Source organism: Tamandua tetradactyla, chromosome 3 (assembly GCF_023851605.1).
Source record: "Tamandua tetradactyla isolate mTamTet1 chromosome 3, mTamTet1.pri, whole genome shotgun sequence".
Classification (NCBI taxonomy): Eukaryota; Metazoa; Chordata; class Mammalia; order Pilosa; family Myrmecophagidae; genus Tamandua; species Tamandua tetradactyla.
The window spans coordinates 197,880,120-197,900,747 of record NC_135329.1 but is presented as its reverse complement, the minus strand read 5'-3'; the positions used below and the strand labels follow the sequence as shown (position 1 = coordinate 197,900,747).

General features: G+C 39.4%; 1 protein-coding gene across 1 annotated transcript in view; it reads left to right on the top strand.

Annotated features, from left to right (window-relative positions):
- Positions 1–20,628, top strand: part of PAX3 (paired box 3) — a 94,176-nt gene that overhangs the window by 61,509 nt on the left and 12,039 nt on the right. Inside the window, exons 5-7 of the mRNA XM_077152043.1 lie at positions 1,823–2,028; positions 11,222–11,387; positions 12,303–12,517. Of these exons, the coding sequence (XP_077008158.1) occupies positions 1,823–2,028; positions 11,222–11,387; positions 12,303–12,517 (587 nt within the window). The remainder of the gene's footprint in view (positions 1–1,822; positions 2,029–11,221; positions 11,388–12,302; positions 12,518–20,628) is intronic.

The following is a 20,628-nucleotide window of genomic DNA, read 5'->3' as shown; positions in this document are numbered from 1 at the left end:
TATAGTTCCCTTTGGTTTTTATGCACACGTACTTGTTTTCAGGTATATATTTTCTTATAATATGTCATATACATGATTGATTCACTCTAATGCCTTTCAATTTCAGTGTTTAAATGCAAATAAAAGCGTGGAAGCATTACAATATTTTGAAAACTTAAAATCCTATTGCAGGTTTATTTTAGGTGTGTACTTTTGGGGGCAGTTTATAATTTACATTGGAATAGAATGCCATTTCAGGATTCTGTAGGGCAGAATTAAGTTGGAGCATAAGAGAAAAGAGAATTGTTAATATAGAAGATTCCGTCTCCTTTAACCCTGATTCTAGTGCCACCTGAGTTTCTCCAGGTCCTACCAGCCTGAAGGTACGAGTGACCTTGATATTGACATTAGCAAAACACAGTTTTCCAGCTCACCTTCCCCATTTGCTGCTGGCACATCTCAGCCCCTTCTCCAGATAATCCCCGAGCTATTTGGGAGTTTTCAGAATGTGTTCAGATGTGCTCAGGAGCAAGCTTCCTCTATGCTTTAAGTCTGTCCCCCAACAGCAATCTGATGTGCCTCCTTGCACTGCCTTCATGTCAGGAGTCTCTGAGAGAGACCCAGAGCCCTGAGTCTGGTGCGTCCTCAAACCCCAACCACAGAACCTTCCAGAGGCCATCGGTGCTCCATCGCCATCACAGCACACTTTGCTTTGGGAGCCCCGCTGTATTCCTAATAGACACGGGGAGAATGCTGGCCCAACCTCTGTCCTCATCAAATCCTGCCTGGAAATGGCACTATCCGTGCGTGTCCCAGGCCTTGTGTGCCTCTGTTCCCAGCTTCTCTCCGTAAGGGTTCAGACCCAGTCCTTGTGGGAGCAGATGCTATATTGTGTTATTAATGCAAATTCCTGTTTCTCAGCTCCTGTTATTCTATAACTAAAGTTTGAAGGTCCCTTTCCCAGTGCATATTAATACAGGTAAATAAAAACTTTGGTGGGGTGGCTTCCGGGGTAAATGACCTATGCAGTCATCCAGGACCTGTGCACAGATGGGCCGTATGCTTGGTTTGATGCTCTACTATTTGCCGTTTTGAAATTCATAATAATTTTGGAACAAGGAGCCCTGCATTTTCATTTTGCATCAGGCTCCTCAAGTTAAGCAGTGGCCCTGGGCAACAGTCCACTTGTTCAGTAAGACCCTGACTTTGAACTTCCGCTTAGGGATTGCTTGTTAGACTATGCCTGCTTCATCTTGAGTCTGTTCTTGAGATTTGCCTAACCCAAACTCTTCTGAAAGCATTTCCCAATATCTGGCAATGAGATACTATATTTAAACATGATTCTTCTTAGAGGAATAGTAGCATCTATAAATTTATAGGGATCCTGCAACAGTTTATTATTCTTGCCTTTTTAAATATTAGGCCACTTTTGGAATATTTTTAAAGAAATCATGCTTGCTGAACATGTCTTGGTATAAAAGTTGGTGAAAACTTACCAGGGATCAAATTAAACATGATTCGTTCATTCACGAGACACAAATGGAGTAGCCATGAAAAGTGCCACTGCCATAAAGACAGAATAAGGAGGCCTGTCCCTGTTCTAAGAGCTCATAATTGGCTTGGAAACAAAGATGCAGTGAGTAATTATTTCTGCCTGGGGAATGGAAACAGGGCAGGGGACAAGATTAAGTATCACTTAATAATGTAATGCCACACGGAAGGTCTTGGTGCCTTGTGGGAAGACATTAGCTAGTGTCCTTTAGACCAGGTGTTGAGTCACTACGCTTGGTCAGACTCGTTTCTTGATTCAAAATTTATCACTTTTTTTCTCCTGTGCTTTTAGCCTCGGCACCCCAGTCCGATGAAGGCTCCGACATCGATTCGGAACCAGATTTACCACTAAAGAGGAAACAGCGCAGGAGCCGAACCACCTTCACGGCGGAACAACTTGAGGAGCTAGAACGAGCTTTTGAAAGAACACATTACCCCGATATTTACACCCGGGAGGAGCTGGCACAGAGGGCGAAGCTCACTGAGGCCCGCGTCCAGGTACCGACAGTCCAACATCCACGTCCTCTTGCAGATCCAAGCAGGGAAAACAGCAACTTCTAACCTAAAGCATGTTTTAGACCAGGAAAAAAAAATACATTAGGAATGGCACTTAAAGTGGGCGCCTATCTTTAGACTTTGGTTATCACCACTAGGAGAATGTGATTATATTCTGGCACTACTTGTGCATCATTCGTATGACCTGCTCATGATTTCAGAAATCCTTATTATGTGACAGGCCCTATATGGGCTCTGTGCAAGGTATGTGGATAATAGCAAACAAGTTTTGAGAATTTACTCTGTGCCAAGTACTGTTCTAAGTGCTTTTCATGAATGAATCCACTTCATCATCACTAGAATGGTTGGTTGGCGCTTTAATTACCCACAATTTATATCTGCTGAAACTGAGATGGGCACCAGTCAAAGAACCCTCTGGGGTCATGTCACTAGGAAGTGACTGTGGTGATTGGATCCCACACAGTTTATCTCCCTGGACTTTCAATTATGCCAACATTCAATGGTGCATAAGGTGACTCGATCCCTTTAGGGATTTTATAGTCTAGAAGCATTTTTAAGAAGCTATATTATTATTATTATTATTATTATTATTTTGGGCGTGGGCAGACTTCAGGAATCAAACCCGGGTCTCCAGAATGGCAGGAGAGAATTTTGCCATGGAGCCACCGTTGCCCACCCAAGAAGCTTTATTATTTTTAAGAACATTTGGAATTATTTTTGAACTCTTAGAAGTGCTCTAACCCCTCTGGAAAAGGCTAATTTGATGTAATGTGTTTCTATTAAGTGACAGAATAATGTTTTCATTGATACTTATGAACTTTCCCTTCAAGTTAGTAAAACAATGTTTGAAAGATTATAAATGTCTTAGGGTAGCCTGGAATTCCTTACTGCCCCAGAAGTTACCTTACTTTATCTGGAAACATCGTATTATTCCCAGATACTTGACTCACAGTCAAAGTGAGACTGGGGACTCAGCAGTGAACTAGTCGGTGAATGTGGTCTCTAGATTGGATCAACTCTTTTCATATGCAACTAACTAAATTTGCTATTACCTATCACAGAAGTTTACAGAAATAGCCTTTCTCCGGCCGTAGAGACCTAGTCAGAGAGAGCACTTTGTTCAGTGTGACTTTTTAGATAATCATCATGGTGCTAGCCAAATGAGGGAATACTAAGACAAATTAAGACAATTCTCTCAAGGAGCTATTGTCCAACACAGGGAATAAGCTAAACAAAACACATGTGATCAGTGCTGTAAAAGAGAAATTGCTGTGGTAGTTGAGAGGAGGGAAGGATAAGATCTTGTTGGAATAAGCATGAAGAAGGCGGATTTAAGACAGGTTTTCAAAAGACTAGATAGCTATTCACTGGACTGGGAGGTGGAGAGACTACCTTAGTAATGGGGATTGACATGAGCAAAGGCACACATACTTGGAGTATGTACAAGATTAGATAGGATGAGACCTTTTACTGTAGCTGAAGTCACATCTAGGGAACTGTGTATAGCAAGTGGCAGGAAGGGATATTGTAGGAAGGCTAGCTTAAGGATATATCGTGGAGGGCTTGGGTTTCAGCGAGGATGCTCACTTGATGTTCTAGGTAACGGGGGCTGTGGGCATGGAACACAACACGAGCAAGAAACAGATCAGTGGCAGTGGGAATGGAAAGGAAGGGATGGCAGTCAAAGACAGTCAGAGATGGATGGAGGTAACTGTGTAAACTGGAGGTGGATGGATGGGAAATTGCAGGAAAGAGACACAGATATGCCAAGACTTACAGTTTAGAGGCTTTCAAGTTTAGCTATTGAATTTCTCTACCCACTACATAGGAATACAGTTTTCCTCTCCACTGCACGATACAGAAATGACCAACTTTAACCACACATCATGATAATACGTATATAAAACATTCTATTATGCGCATATTATATAATTATGTATTACAGTATACATATTATAACACTAAATAATATTACTATACATATTATACACCAAATTTTGCTTTTATTACAGCCCTATTATTACTTGGTTCAAATGTGATATGAGGCCAATCTTTCCTTCAATTTTTGTATAAACCTTCATTGTGGAACTGGTTCCAGTTCTCTTGGCTGGTCAAGCCCACATACAAAGTCTGTCCTTAAGACAAATTAAGTATCAGTCCTGATCTCAATGTGAGTTAAAAAATTGACATTTCCTTTAAAGAAACCAAACAAGAAGGGTGATGAAGACACTGAAAAGAGTATTTAGCATTACTCTACCTTATTCCTGCCTTTGCCGAAAGTGAGGGGGTGGGGGGAGACAGAGTAATTTCAAAACCATGCAACTCATACAGTACCCGGCATTCTCATCTGGTTCAATGAATGTCAAAGGATAATACTAATGGCCCATTAACTTGCAGAGGATATGGGATCAAACCAATAAAGAGTGGGTTCATATTTTTCTATACAGTGACCTCCTCTCCGAAGCAGGGCCCTCATTAACGAAACAGCTGTCTTAATGTGGCTTTAACCCGGTGACTCTTTACATTCCTTATGGTTTCTTTAGCTCCCTTGAGACGCATCGTGTCTTGCACCATGGCTATGATCTACAGCCTAACAAATTCCCTAGAACACCCAGCAGATGGATCTTTTACTTAACCCAGCAGGAAAAAGAAGGGAGCAGTTAATCACTGATTAAAATGCCAGAACAAAATCTTTTAGTTTTTAGAAGGATCTGGGAAAGCAGTAGCAAAGTCAACTCAGTTTGAGTGATAGCCGAGAGAGTGTGTGTTAGTTTAATCTGGGGCACCTGGGAAAACCAAACACCAAACCCCAAAACCCCAAACCACCACGTCTACACTCCATTTTTTTTCCTTGAGGAAAAATATCTCTAAACTCCTCTGGATAGAGATGAGACTAAAGCTACAACAACTTAGGCCCCTTTCAGTATTTCATAAAAATTCGTTTAGACAGTAGCTGTGTTATATTTATCATAGCCAGGTCTGAGAAAACAATTCAGGAATTGTTGTCCTCCTGAGACTATTTGCTCAATTCACTACCTGGGTAGCTGTTATTATGCAGATAATTACAAGGATTCAAATTTTGTGGAGAAGAATGACTTGTATATATTTATGATGTGTAAAATATTCCATCTAAGAATTCCATGGAGTAAACAAATATCATTCTCTTTTAGAGTCAAGATAATTCAAGACAGGAAAGGAAGCTGCTGGTGGAAATGGTGTTTAAATAGGAGCCAGAAGATGTAGGTTTGGCCCAACTTGCCAAAAGTGTTTTGTTGGGCAAGTTACTTAATCTGCTGTCATTCTGGGGACCCCTCTTTAAAAATTTTTAAAGTATGGGGGTTAGGTTAGGTCAGATGATTTTAGCCTGGGACTGTGTACCACCAGGACAACCAAAGGGCAGACTTCAGGAGATCTGGACGACTTGAGATTTGTTCCTAACATTTTGGTCCTGTGTGTTTGTATTTATGTGTTTCATCAAATTCTCTAATGAGCCCACATCTTCCTCTCCCCTGAATTAAATGCTATTAGGCTGCATTATCTCCTGGTTCCCTTATAGCATCAGTAGTTTGGAATTCTCATGGAAGGTCAGTGGTGATTTGAAGCCATCCAATGGATCTGTGAGGTTCAGAAGTTAAGATAATAGGGAATGTTTGGCCCTGATCTCCATAGTGAGACGACATTATTGTCATCCTGAGCTCTTTGTGGGAGTTTGTGTTTGGGGTTTCTATGGAGACAGGGGGGTATGCTTTTGTGTGCATCCATGATATTCTGACGTTCGGGGAGCGTGGCAGGTTTTCTTCTCAACCTTACCCATCATCTCCTCATCCTGCCCTCCACGTGGTGGCCAAAGCTGGATGGTAGCAATGAGAGAAAGCTTGGAAGAGTGCAGTACAGAAAGTGACAGGAGATGAAAGTGAATGTGAAGGGGCAGGGAAACGAAATTCAGCTTGACCTGAATTTACCTACTTGGAAGGTACAGGCGTTATGCCATTAAATGGTGTCCAGGCTAGTGTTTAATCAAGTATTTTGTAATCTTGTTGTGAGTTTGCTTTTAAGGATTAACCATTACATTCTCTCCCCATTTTTCAAATTGCATTAGAAGTAACCCATCTGGAAAAATATGTTAGATTACCTTTGAGAACTATCCAAAAAATGTGAAGCAGTAATTAATTGATGGGCAAAATTAGACTTACATCATGGGACAATTAGCATTAGTACTTGAAATCTGGAAGCAAATTTGACCTAAGTCTCCACTGATGCCACAACCACCTTGCGTGGTAGGTGTTTCATTTCCCCTCTTTAGCAGATGAGGAATCAGACGCCCACAAATATTAAGCAAGGTCACAGAGGTCATCGTGGGGAAGCTGGGATTCAATGGAGAAGGTGGGCCTCAAAGTATATTTGTAGGGCAGGGCACAGTGGCTCAGTGGCAGAGTTCTCATCTGCCATGCCAGAGACCTGGGTTCGATTCCTGGTGCCTGCCCATGTTAAAAAACAAAACAAAACAAAACACTTGCATTGTTCCCATGCCAATAAAATTGAGACTGTATCTTTTAAAGAACTAAGTTTTCCTAACTTATATTGTAGAGAGCCTGAGCAAATTGGTCACTTTACTCATGAAGAGAAAAATTTATAAAAACCTTATTCTTTATATTTGTGTGTGATGCGCCATCTATTTTAACTTTCTAGTTCTCAAGATGTTATAGGGATTTTTCCACCAAAAGAAACTTTGCTTCAAAAAAGCCATTGGACATTATACTCCTGCAAGAATGCATCTAAAGATCACATTCTAAAAGGCATGAATATCGATTTGTGGGAGGGCTTTGTAGAGAGACATACAAGTAGGGAAAGATCCAGGGGGCAGATGAAAGTGAACTAGACAGCAGTTCTTCAAATAAATGAAAACTTGTTGTGAGGATGAGTTTTGATGTATTGTGGCATTGCACGTACAAGGCAATTAGTGGTGTCTGATAGTAGGGAAGGGGCCAGTGTGTGCCTCTGCCTCCCACTTCCTTACCAGGTTAAGTGTGATGTGGGAGGCCAGTGATGTATAGGGAGAATGAGATTACATTGAATTATAGATCATAGAATTGCACTTAACAGGCATATTCTGCAAAACTGGTCCCTCCTGTCCTGCTGGTGAAGACATTGGTAAAAAACTAATATTTTGTCTTAGAATGTCAATCAATTACCAGGTGGTCTCTGTTGCAATTACTACTCTGGTCAAAACAAAGAGATATTTCTAGTAATTGTAACTGTTGAGTCCTAAATGTCCATCACCAATAGAAGTTGAACTTATTCAGTGTTATAGACTTATACACATCAGTCAGTAGATTATTCGTTGATCATCTGTTAGGAATAAGTGGTACAATATTCAGAGAATTATCTAGGACTGATTCTGTGGATCAAGGGAATATCTTTTAGTTCATTCTGTGGTAATAACTGCATCCCAGGGTCATTATGCTCAGATACTGCTGGTATTTAAAATGAAGGCTGTTGCCTTTCTTTTTTCTATTAAAGATAGATGGGTTTTTTTTTTTAAATGAATTTAAAGCATAAAGAAAGTGAGAATCAGTGTCCAATTTGCAACTTTGGTATATTTTTTTCTTTTGTCAGACGCAACTTGTTCTGGGCAGTGCAGAATCCTGGCAATAGCAAGATAATAACAAGTCTTGTTAAATTGCCAGAAACAGGCAGGCCAGTGGTCAGTGACCACCCGTTCTCTGAGGATCAGCCCCCTGGACTCACTTAGCTTTAGTTTAAACAACATCTGAATTCCTTCCTTTGGAGAATTCTTGAACCTCCTACTGAAGGTCCATCCTTCAGTAAAGATTTGCTTTGTAACGATTTTTTCCCAACTCTTGGTGGGTTTACCCAATGTTTTTAATACTTATATTATTTCAGAAATGAATAAAACAAAAAACCTTACACCCTTAGTCTTGTAGATTATATCTTTTGAAGGTATTTGTAGAAAGTTATGATGTTCTTTTCTATTACTTATTTTGGGCAAATAAGTTTTTTTCTCCCCATTCTACATATATAATCAGTAATTCACAATATCATCACATATTTGCATATTCATCATCATGATCATTTCTTGGAACAGACAAATAAGTTTTTGGTTAAAAAATGTGAATTGTGGTAGAGTTAGAATGAACCTTCAATCAGCAGTTAGTTGAGATTGATGGAGAGATCAGGCATAGCCATCACCTGGGTAGATCAGACTTGGTTTATTCATCTAAAGTTTGCAGAAGGAAGTTGGTATAGAGAGATGGCAGCATGCTCTGATAATGATGGAGGTGTAAGCTTTTGGGTCCTTTACGACATGTCTTGCCAGCAGGGTTATGTTGTGGATTTTAAGTCTGAACGAATACATTTCACATGGGGACTTTCGGAAATTCAATTCTTCTCCAAGCCCGGTACATAAAATTGGAGATGCATTGTTGTGCACAGGTTGGTCTGGATAGGTCAAGGGGAGCGTCTCACCTGTGCATTGTGTTTCTCACCAATCTCGAAGTTTAAAATATAAAATTTGAGTACAGTGTATGGAACAGTACAATATGCTCAGGCAGGAACACAGCCCTAACTTCTCAGCCTCCCAAGGCTAACAGAGCCTGTTCCAAGCACTTCCCTGAAAATGGTTTTCTTATCCCAGTGTCGTTAGGATTCATGGTAAGAGGCGCTTTGACTTACAATGAGCAAACACGACTGATGCAGACCTGAAGTCAAGTACTACACAGAGTTTTATTATCCCAGGTGGCAATTTATTAAATTAGGTAAAACTCTGATTCAATTAGATTTCAATGTGGGAAAATATTGACTGACTTTCTCTTCCTGTTACAAAGTTTAGGACTATGAAATGTTAAAATTTTGAGGAAGTTCAAATAGCTTCCTTTACCAAGATCTTGCAACAATTACTAGAGAAGACAGAAATATTATTTCAGACAAATGGTTGGCTTAATAAAAGTTTAAACAGATGCCTTGGGTAAAGAATTTGTTAAGCTGAGCTCTCCTGCTCTAAAAGGGAGAAGCCCCTTACTCCTTTTATCTTAAATTATGTGACTTAAAAATTTACAATTAAGTTGTATAATTGTTAACATTGTTCTTTAAAGAAATCAAATCCCATCTATTCCGAGACATGGTGATCTCCTGCAGAAAAGAAGTGTCTTTCTGCTTTATACTCTCACCTTCTGGAGTGATTCCTTCTCAAAATTATCTCCAGGTTTTTAAAATGAGCTGAACCTCTGTCTTCACTCTAAAGTTTCCCTGATCCTCTGCACTTCCAAACATGGAACTCTTGCCTCTAGGGAGCAATTATTCTGTTCTCCTTGAATGTACTGTGAGCTCCTTGATTATGGATTATCCTGAACAACAACAATCATGTATGGACAACAAGGATTATGTTGTCTCATTCGCTTCTGCTTTCCAGAGTTTGCCATACATAGAGGGGGCTTGGAAACTATTTGTTGGCTTGAACAAGATTGCAAGCTACTCTAGTGCAGGGATTCTATCTTTTTCTCCCCTTTATCCCTCTAACCCCAAGAATAATGCTCTCTTCATATTAATTTTTCAATGACCTTTTTAAAAAGATTTATTTATTAATTAAAAAATTTAACAAACGAACTAAAACATTAACATATATAATCAGTTATTCGCAATATCATCACTTAGTTGCATATTCATCATTTCTTAAGACATTTGTATCAATTCAGAAAAAGAAATAAAAAGACAACAGAAAAAGAAATAAAACGAAAACAGAAAAAATAAAGATTATACGTACCATATCCCTTACCCTTCACTTTCCTTAGCATTTCAAACTAAATTTATTTTGACATTTGTTCCCCTATTATTTATTTCTTTCCATATGTTCTACTCATCTGTTGACAAGGTAGATAAAAGGAGCATCAGGCACAAGGTTTTCACAATCACACAGCTTTTCACAATTGTGAAAGCTATATCATTATACAATCATCTTCAAGAAACATGGCTACTGGAACACAGCTCTACATTTTCAGGCAGTTCCCTCCAGCCTCTCCATTACATCTTGACTAACAAGGTGATATCTACTTAATGCGTAAGAATAACCTCCAGGATAACCTCTCAACTCTGTTTGGAATCTCTCAGCCTTTGACACTTTGTCTCATTTCACTCTTCCCCCTTTTGGTTGAGAAGGTTTTCTCAATCCCTTGATGCTGAGTCTCAGCTCATTCTAGGGTTTTTCTCAATTTGATGTAGGAAATAGAAGATCTTTAATATCTTTGGTGCAAATCCTCTCTCATTTTGGAAAAACACTATGTGTGTAGTGGAAGAATCCACCTAAGTTCTACACTTAAACTCTGCAGATATATGTAAGAATTGGGGAAGAGACTGGGGCTCATTCAAGGCATTATATCGTGGTTCTCAACATTTTAGATGTGCAGTTACATTTCTTGCTGCTATCGTTGCCGTTTCTCTCCATCTACTCACACGAAATATCTGGGCTTTAAACTCCTTGAGGGCATTTTATTATATCACATCAGGTTGTCTTGAATGTACCTGGATAACAGTGGCTGGCACTGAATAGATCTTCTTAATTAAAATACTTCGTTCATTGTAATACTTACCTCCCAGGCATTTATTTCCATTAAGATCAGTACAATGTCTCATGCTCTGAATGGGATGGTGAATGGCTCCATTTATCCTCCCGCGCAATTTCAACGACTATCCAGGAGCTATGCCCATGATGGCCATAGAAATACAGAGTCAGACTGGTGGAGAGTATAAAATGAAAAGCTTGTGTAATAGGTAAGGCCAAATTTAGGGCATATGCCTTGTGAGGTCAAGGAAGTCCTGAATCCTTCCTGGAATGCTTGACTGCAAGGTGGGGGTGGGGTGGGGGGAATTGATGGGAGTCCTGTAGTTTCTACCCTGCTCAGCAATCTGACTGTGTCACCACACCATTCATGCGGGACTGCTGCAGGACTCTAGAGGGTCTTTGAAGCCCCTCTTTGACCCCTGAAGTTTAATTCTCCTTCCACCCCTGACAATGACCCCAAACAACACAGAAGATAGAGGGCTCCTGCCTCTATTTACCCCATCAGTATGGGGCCTTTAATCTGTTTTAGCATGGAAAATTCATTAAGAATGTACTATTATTTCATCAGTGAAATCCTCAAATTTTAAATTAAATCCATAGGTCTGGTTTAGCAACCGCCGTGCAAGATGGAGGAAACAAGCTGGGGCCAATCAACTGATGGCTTTCAACCATCTCATTCCCGGGGGATTCCCTCCCACTGCCATGCCAACGCTGCCAACATACCAGCTGTCGGAGACCTCTTACCAGCCCACATCTATCCCGCAAGGTATAGAGGAAGGGAGTTGAGAAGATTAAGATATGCCTTCCAATCGCTTTTCCTGGTGGTGGTTTTATACGGTGAAATCCTTCTGGGATGCCAGCGACGGTGCTGTTCGTGTGTTAATTATATTAACATGAGGCCATCCTGGATGTGCCTGTCCCATTGCAGAAACAGTTTCTCCCATGACACATCCGAACCTCTCTAGATAAATTGTGCTGTAATTTAATTCTACTGTAGTATTTTAAAACCGAAAAAGCAAAATGAACAAAACAAAACAACCTTCCCGAACAAAGATGCAATTTGCTTTTCTTCTGTTAAAATTTTAACTCTGCATATGCATAGATACTCTGCTTTGCAATTAGTTGAAGTTCTATGACGGTTGCTAACTTTGGTAGGAATAAGGAAGGTAAGCGTCTGTTAGCACATGGAGGCGAACGGGACAATGTTAAATCATAAGATTAAATTATTTCAGATTATGAAAGATAGCATTCAGGCATTTGAAATGATATGATTACACAAATATTTAGGTGCTTAAAAATATACTGATAAGAAACCCAAGACTTGCGATTCTAACACTGGTTAATTCTTCTATCGGTCAATTCTCACACAGGTTAATAACATTCACTACCCAAATAGGCATATTAGCACTGTCAATGCTATTTCTGCATTCAAATTCTGGGTGAGTTGTGCTTTGAGAGTATGTAAATAAGATGCGCTTACAAATATGTGCAGAGATATGGCTCTATTTGTTCCGAGTGATAATAGACCTGCATGTTAGGAAATGCAGTTTGAGCTTAACGTTTGCTCTGACCGATACCTCCTGGAGACTACTGGCAGTTTGGCGATTTGTGCACTTTGGTACTGCACATTTGCCGCTGGCCTGCAAAGGCACTTTGTGGCTGACAATCTTCTTCATTTCAGCCGTGTCGGATCCCAGCAGCACCGTCCACAGACCTCAGCCGCTTCCTCCGAGCACTGTACACCAAAGCACTCTTCCTTCCAACCCGGACAGCAGCTCTGCCTACTGCCTCCCCAGCACCAGGCATGGGTTTTCAAGCTATACAGACAGCTTTGTGCCTCCGTCTGGACCCTCCAACCCCATCAACCCCGCCATTGGCAATGGCCTTTCACCTCAGGTCAGTCCCGTGTTTCCAGACAGACGATTTGCTGTATACCAGAACCAAATAGTCGATTCCCCGAGGCAGGCATATAATGAATTGCCAAATTTAAACCATAATGTATTCTTTATACAAGCCACATGATTTCAGTTTTCTAGTTTCCTTTCTCTCCACCCTTCCTACTGGTTGCATCAAAGGTTGTAGCTTCGACTTAAAATTCAAGTGATTTTTAAATGTAATCATGGAGACTTTGTGTTTATGCTTAGTTGCCAAGGCATTTGTCATGTGTCATCTTTTCCACCCCAGGTTCTGGGCTCTGATTGAGGAAGCTCACAAACATTGGGTTTTTTTTTTTTTTTTTTTATGGTGTTTGGTCAGCTGACAGGCTTGTGAGCAAAAGCGCCTTGGAAGAAAACACCAAGGCTTTGACAAAACCATCTGAGAGAGAGGAAACAAGTCGTGTGAAGAGAAACCCAGCTGATCACTACAGAATTGGGGAGTAAATAAGTTATAAATGCACATATTAGGAGAATTGCAGCTCTGTGGGAATATATAAATATTTGAATGTTGTAATTGTTTTTCTAATTTGCATTGGACTATGAGCTTTTCTTGGAAGATCGTATTAATAAATTGCCTTGATAATTGCATGTCAGAGGGTTGGTTAAATTCCCTACATGTAGCATCTGTCTGAGGTTGACGTTATTAGCAGTCGTTTAAATACTGATCGCTTGATTTTAGTCGAGGCACTCGGCCCAGGTGGCGAGGATAGCTGCCCACTAAATTTGGAGAAATGTCACAAAGGGGTTGCAATCTATAATTGCGATCAAGAATCTCTTCAGGGCTAAGAGTGAGAGTTTTAACAGCTCTTTCTTTTCTCAGCCCCTCTTTCCTCTTGGTGGTGAGGAAAACAGAGAGAAGCTCAGAATGACGCAAATGAAAAGTGAAAAGACAATTATACTCAATTACACACTCATCAGTGACTATCACCACCGCCTAAGCACCAAGAGGGCATTCTAATAGGCAGAAAATGAGATTTTAATGGCACAAAGGGTGGCCAAAGTAACGACTCATATATCTTTGCCTTCTTCGTTTTCTTCGACTTGTGGTTTGCTTCTTGGGACTGGAGTTCCTGGGCTCTGCACAACGGTGATAACTCTGAGCAGCTGAGAAGTTCAAAGCTGTGGGAGTTGAAAAGAATGAATAGCAAAGGCAATGAAATAAACATTTCTGCCTAAAGGCAAAAGTTCATAACCCACCCCCCCCACCCCCCGCCTTATTTTTTAAACAGTGAATGTAATTAAGTTTCATAGATTCCCATAGCCCATCCTGGGATAAAAATAAGAGGTGGCTTTAAACCTCAACTGAAATCTAACAACATGACAACAATGAAAGTGTTTCCTAGAGGACTTAAATAAATTTAATTTCGAAGTACTGGCATTTGTAAATGCATGACAATCATGGACTTATATTAATAGATGCATCTTAAAAACGTCCAGATTTATAGCATCTAAGTTTCTTCAGCCGAATTGAAGTAACATCAGAAGTAGTTTTGTTTGCAATTTTAAACATAAGTAATTTGGCCCATAGAAAATCTTTTTATGGACACGATTTGGTTGAGAGCTTTAATGGAAGTAAACTTAGACCCTAACTGCTTCTGCAAGGTGGGATCCAGAATTCCTTAGGCATTCCTTAGTGCCTTATTCTATTTAATCATATAAAAATAACAATTCTAATCTGTAGTCTATTACTGAAACTGCTAGTATAATGTATTATGTAAGTGTGTTAGCTTGTCTAGTACAATAAGTCTATTATATGGTAGCATGTGAGTTTTCTATCTGTGGAACTCTTAGGTCTTGATCTTGAAACTGTTAATCCTTTGTTTCAAGGAACCTGGCTATGATTCCTGTGGTGGAAGGACAGGAATCAGTCCAAAATCAGAAAATGGAAAATATCCATAAACAGCTTGTCTTGCATTTCTTTACTGTGTTCTAACATATTGGGTGAATTCTTTATTTATTACATTGCAAATGTCCAGGATGTCCTGCTTTTGTACCATCGTGCATTTCTGCCTTCCAGGAGGAATCCGCATTGTCTTAGCTTTTAAGTTTCTCCTTATTTCCTGAAGTGCAGTTGGAGAACCAAAGGCAATTAGAGTAATCAGTGTCTTGCTGACCATACCTCCACGACAGCGGAAGGGGAGAATTGGGATTAGAATTCAGATTTCTGCCATTTCATAGAGATGCCTCTGTTTAAGCAAGAGTGGCCTACTTTTGGTTGGCTGGCTTTATTCAAAATATTATAAAGAAAATTTTGAAGTTATTAGCTCATGTCTAGGAGCTCGAGTCTCTTGGTAACTAAAGAAGAGGGTAAAGAAAGGGTATGAACTTTTGATCACTGCTTATTATACAGAAATGCTTCTTACTATACTGGATCATATAACACTAAAAATGGAACTAATTTTATGACTATGATTTTTCTTCTCCCTTTCCTACTTTCCTATTCCTTATCCTCTCTGTCACCTAACCTGCACACAAATCAACAGAGACCCAGAGAGATGGTGACTTCCTGAAGGCCACAGACCTAACTAGAGAAAGAATTGGGACTGGAATTTATGATTCTTGGCTCCTAGGCTAGGATCCTGTTCATTCTAGCACATGGTTGGGTGAAGAGGAAAGCGGTTTCATAACAAAACAGGGGTAGGGGTTTTACTCATATTTTAAAATCATTTAGTAAAGAGTAGATTTTTAAGCTTTTGGGTTCAAGTTAATTGAGATTTTATCTGCTAAACCTAATTTTCATTACTTTTGAAACTTTCCCAATAGTAAAAGTACTACATGCTTATTGTAGAAAAATGGAAAAATGGATCTTCAGTGTAGAAAAAAACAATTCCTTTGGGGCAACCACTGTTAATATTTTCTCATACTGCCTTTTAACTGTATTTGGAGTCTTGCGCTATTTTTTTGGAAGCATAATTGAGATGGTAATGTGTACAGATCTTTGTATCGTAATTTTTCTCTACCTTTACGTTTTATAGTGGGTCTTCTCCACCTATTAATTTCAAACTGAATTGAATCCAAAGTTGTTGAATCATTATGGTCAATTTGTTGTAGATCTCTTCGGTAGACGCTAGTTAACATGTTAAAATATTTTGGGTATTTTATTAGACTTCTCCTAATGTCATTGCACTTGATGTTTTGGTTACTGTTCAAACTTGGAAATCATGAGCTGGAATGTATGCGAACTTTGGTGGAATGGGTTTTATTGTTTCTTGTCAAGGAATAGATGCCATCAGGACAGGCATGTGAGTAACGTGAATAAACAGTAGTTGTTTTTTGCTTGTTTTGTTTGGGAGCTCTAACACATCTACTCCTTCAAATAAAGTTTCTTTTAAAGCTCAGAATCAGGGTGATTAGTCAAATGATGCTTCTTAGATGTCCTCAGTCCTTCTCTCAGGGCAAGTCTCAGCTTTGGGAAGGACGGGTGTGAAGCATGACCCAGGAAAGCCACACCTGTCCAACTGTTCAGATCAGTGTAGCAGTGGGGTGGCATGTATTTGTGAGCTTTTACAGCTGAACATTATTGACTAAAACTTTTGGAAACTTTGGTCATATCCTCCTTCTGGTTGCCGAAAGAAACTGCACACTACCTAATTATTGGCAAGTTTATCTGGTTTGGAGAGAATCAGCTGCTCTATCTGGGGAATTGTCCCTATTTTACTCTTGGAAAGCTGAGGTCAATACAACAGTCATCTAAGTGACAGAAAGTGGCAGAGCCAAGTCAATCTCTCTCTCTCTTCCAGTCATTACTAATACTTATATGAACATAAATGACACATTTCACTTACTGGTTTCCACCAGAAGAAGCGTAAGGCTGTATGAGATTTTCCGTGGACTCTGACACTGATATTTGACCTGATTTTTCTGCAGGCAAGTTTAAATGGCTCCACAAAACGGAAGGCTTGGCTTCATGTTCCTTCAAAGGTTGGATCTGCCAGGGAACTTGAAGCGAGATTTCCAGTGATGTGTGAGGTCATCGGGGGGGCAGGCTAATGACCTCAAAATTTCCTACCATCTCAGCATAGCTACGACGATTTAAACTACATAACCCTTTTACAGCGTAGAGCTTGTCATGGGTGATACAATACCTTTTGAGAAGAAAACTATTTCACTCACTCTAGCACTAGCTTTTCCCTGCAGTTGCATCCTTTCTTCAAAAGGTTGTGCTCTCTTACTGTGAGGGTTAATACGGAACACAGGGAAATATGGACCATTTCTTTCCCCTCCATATCCAGCATGTACAGTACTAGCACCTTCCTGCCCACGTGGAAGGGGAGAAGGAACGCTGGCTTGGACTACAGAGTGGCAAGGAAACATGACCATATGCTCAAGCCGTGAGACCAATGATCAGTTGGCCCATGTTCTTCTAATTAGCTTGCCTTTGCAAGAAATCCTAACCTTACTGCTCTACCCCCAAAACACACATAGCCAACCCAAAAGAAAGCCAACCAAATTCACAAACTTTTATCATTTCATGCCCCACCTCCCATCTTACTTTTACAGACTCTATAGACCTTTGGTGACAGCTTCTAATGATTTTTTTTTGAGTGAAATATAGTATCAGAGGGTTACATGGTTTCTAGGAAGCTTTTATATTGTTATGTAGTATACAAAAGTGGGCCAACTTGGCTGCATTTAGGGTTCATCAACCATTGCAAATGATTCTTCAAATGTTTTGGGTTTGGTAAAACCTAAAACACATTTTGCCAAGCACTTTTCCTCCTTAATTTTTCAAACTGTGTATTTTAGGGAAAATTTGATCCATATGGTTTTGATTCATTTACTCTTATATCATTGACATTTTTTTTTTCCTATGGAGCCATTTGATATCCAAGATGCTTTCTGAGCCTTTCCTATGTTCATTTTAAGCATTTGCCTCCTTGAAAAGAGGAAGTCCTGTTTGCAACCTCAGAGGTCATAAATTTTGAGTACCCTTTCAATTCAGCAATACTTCAAAATACATTTGGTATAAATCTGGGTTATTATGAACACATTTTATGTTTAGAGCAGATGGGCAGATTTTGGTTTCTGGTTTATGAGTGAAACCAATGACAAAGTAAGAAAATAGGCTTACATTACAAAAAAAAGTTCGGTTTTAGAGAATGTTTAACTGTTATTAATAAATCCCCCATGGTAAGAGCTATACTCAGAGGCCTCATTTCATATTTTGTCCAGGTCTTGGGTAAGATGTAATTGAATAACCAGTACACCTGTCCTATTTCATGGATAATCTACTGAGGAAAGAAAAAAAGATTCTCATAAAGATTTGTGTGCCAGGCTTTAAAACGCTTGAAGAGATCCCTTATGTTTGCTCACCACTCAGTTAGCATTTCAGGAGCAAAGAGAAGGTCTGTAGATCTCATCAAGGTTATCGAACATTCATTCTTCTGTTTGGTCTGGTTGAATCATCAAAGACTTGTCTCTGAAATAGACCCAGAAAGAATAGATAGATCTTTATATGAGTGAGACTGTGGTTAACGGCTTAAGACACAGTATCAACATTTGTTCTTATTCACATTTTACCAGAGGAAAGCTTTAACTCAACCACCCATCCAGTTGCTTTTAAAGAATAATATTAAAATCAAGATTATTAGTGTGTAATGTATGTAAATTGCATATTTTGTGTCAGCTACGCTTGTTAGTCAGCTTCTCCATTTCATGCATATATGTATTAGACTATCGTGGTTCCATTTCAAATTCGATTTCAATTGCTCGGCACAGTTTCTTTTGACAAACATTTGTTAATCCTGAAACTTATTAGGAAGAAGCATTTAAGTGTTAATATGTGTACACAAAACTCAAGACTGTTTTTGATTTTGCTTGTCAATTTTTTGGATTGCAATGTTAACAATTATCTCAAATTCTTTAGCTGCAAGGCAAGATCATGGCTCTTGGACCATTGAAAGTGTAAAGGCTTACCAGGAATCAACTTGTTATGTGGATGGGATAGAGTCATTAAGAATGGTCGTTCTGGGTGATTGTTTTTTGCTTAATATAGGGAGAAAATCTTTTTTCACTCTGGCTTAGTAATTACTTGGCCTTCTCTTGCCCTGGGATATATGTTACAGTAGATAAGGTTCACTTTAGATAAGTTTTTGTTTTAGGATAACTATTTTTCTGTACAAATCCAGAAGTGACTTGAGGGCTAGCCTTCCTGCTAGGCCATTTGTTTTGTCTGTTGTACCCATAGATTACAAACCCTGTGCTCTCTGCTTACCTTTTACATTGCTGAGAACCAGTCAAGTAGGTAGGTTGGCCTGCTACCAACCCATTTTCCTATGAGTTCCTCCCTCCTTTTACACTTTCCAGAAACACATCTGTGGAAGAAAAAGGAGTGATTTTGATTACAGACATTGGTTGGGTGTGAAACAAAGCTTTGACAAGGAGACATCCTGTGCAAAAGTAACTGCCTCTCAAAAGTTTGAGCATCTTTGTTTCATTTCTAAAGCAGCTCATGAGCTCATTATCCAGGCTTCATGTTTATGAAGGCTAAGGATGTTTATGATCATAAATGAGCCCATTCCAGGTACACCAGAATAACTGTTGGCCAGACCGGTTGCATGTTTCCATTCTGCCATGGTAGGTTTTCGAGATGTTCTGCTCCATGGTGAACATGTTGTTGTTAAGCCATTTGTTGAGTCAGTGCAGGCTGTAATTGACATAGTGCCTTTGGTTTTTCTCTGAAGATTTTTCTCTGCTACTCTTAAAGACTATGATGAGAGCCCTGGTTTATGTCAGCTTGAGCCATAGCCTCTTGAGTTAGTTATAGATTTGGAGACTTGTGAAAGAAACAACTACTTGGCCAAAATCTTTTTTTTTTTTCCCACTGGTCTCCATTTTTTTTTTTTTTTTATGGGCAGGCTCCGGGAAGCGAACCCAGGTGTCTGGCATGGCAGGTGAGAACTCTGCCACTGACCCATGGTTGCCCGCCCCCAAATCTCCTTTTTAAAGGAAAGGAGGGAGCAGCAGCCATTGACTGAATCTTACATCATGTCACTGTAATGAGTCACAAGAAAACCTTTCCTGCTGATTAAAATGTTTTTATGTGTGTCTGCTGAATCTATTTAAATAGAGAGTCTGTCAGCTCTGTTCCCTCTGTACATTGGACAAATTAAATGCAACAACCCCATGGTTTCGGGGCCCATTTGAAATTCCTCTAGCCATTGAAGAGAAGAAATTGAGTATGATTGCTTAGTCTATAACTAAGCTACTTGAATAAAAAGTTTTTCTTTGTAGTCAGAAACACACAGAAAAGCCGTGCTGGATTCTAGGGTGAGGCCAATGGTCTGAATCAGCCCTTTATATGCGGTTGGAATGCGATGTAAAGCTTTTAATTTATTACTGCATCTGCAAAATGGCAATATCTACAGAAATCTGAATACTTGCATATTTATTCAATTAGGGGCTGAATGTGTGCTTTGTACTGCGCAGACACAGAAGACTTGATTCAGTCATTAGTTGTGTACTATTTTTTTGGTTTTTTTTTTTCCCTAAAGAATTTGTCTCTGCAAAACAGTCTGGGTTTCATCAGAGGTGTATATTTTTCAATGTACAGTATAATATTTAAAAATTGCTCTTGACATCTCGCTAGAATTCAGTCAACTAGAGTTTCTGAGATTAGTGATTGCATTGTTCCCACTGATCAATGGAAAAGATGGCAAATTGGGAGACCCTTTGAGCCAAAATCTTAGTATAGGATTACTAGATGAAGGGAATTTTTCTCAGCAGTCAGATGACTGTGCAAGTAGATGCTCAGTGCTGAACTAATGAAAGAGGCAGAAATTACTTAAAGTAATACCTATCTTTTTTTCTGCAAAGTTCTGATGTCTCATTTTGGGCAGCTTGTATTAAAATTTTAGAATATTGTATCTGTTTTGAGGCTCAAACACCCTCTGTTGAGCTGATCCTCAATTTGTATGATTCCATGGGAAAAATTCTTGTTCAATATTAATGCTTCCATGACTTTTCCAGGCAGAATTTCTTGGTTTTAGCCTCTGTTGATACAACATTAATGCATTGATGCCATGTTAAAATACCACATAATATTATCATAATGTAATTTATCCATTGTCC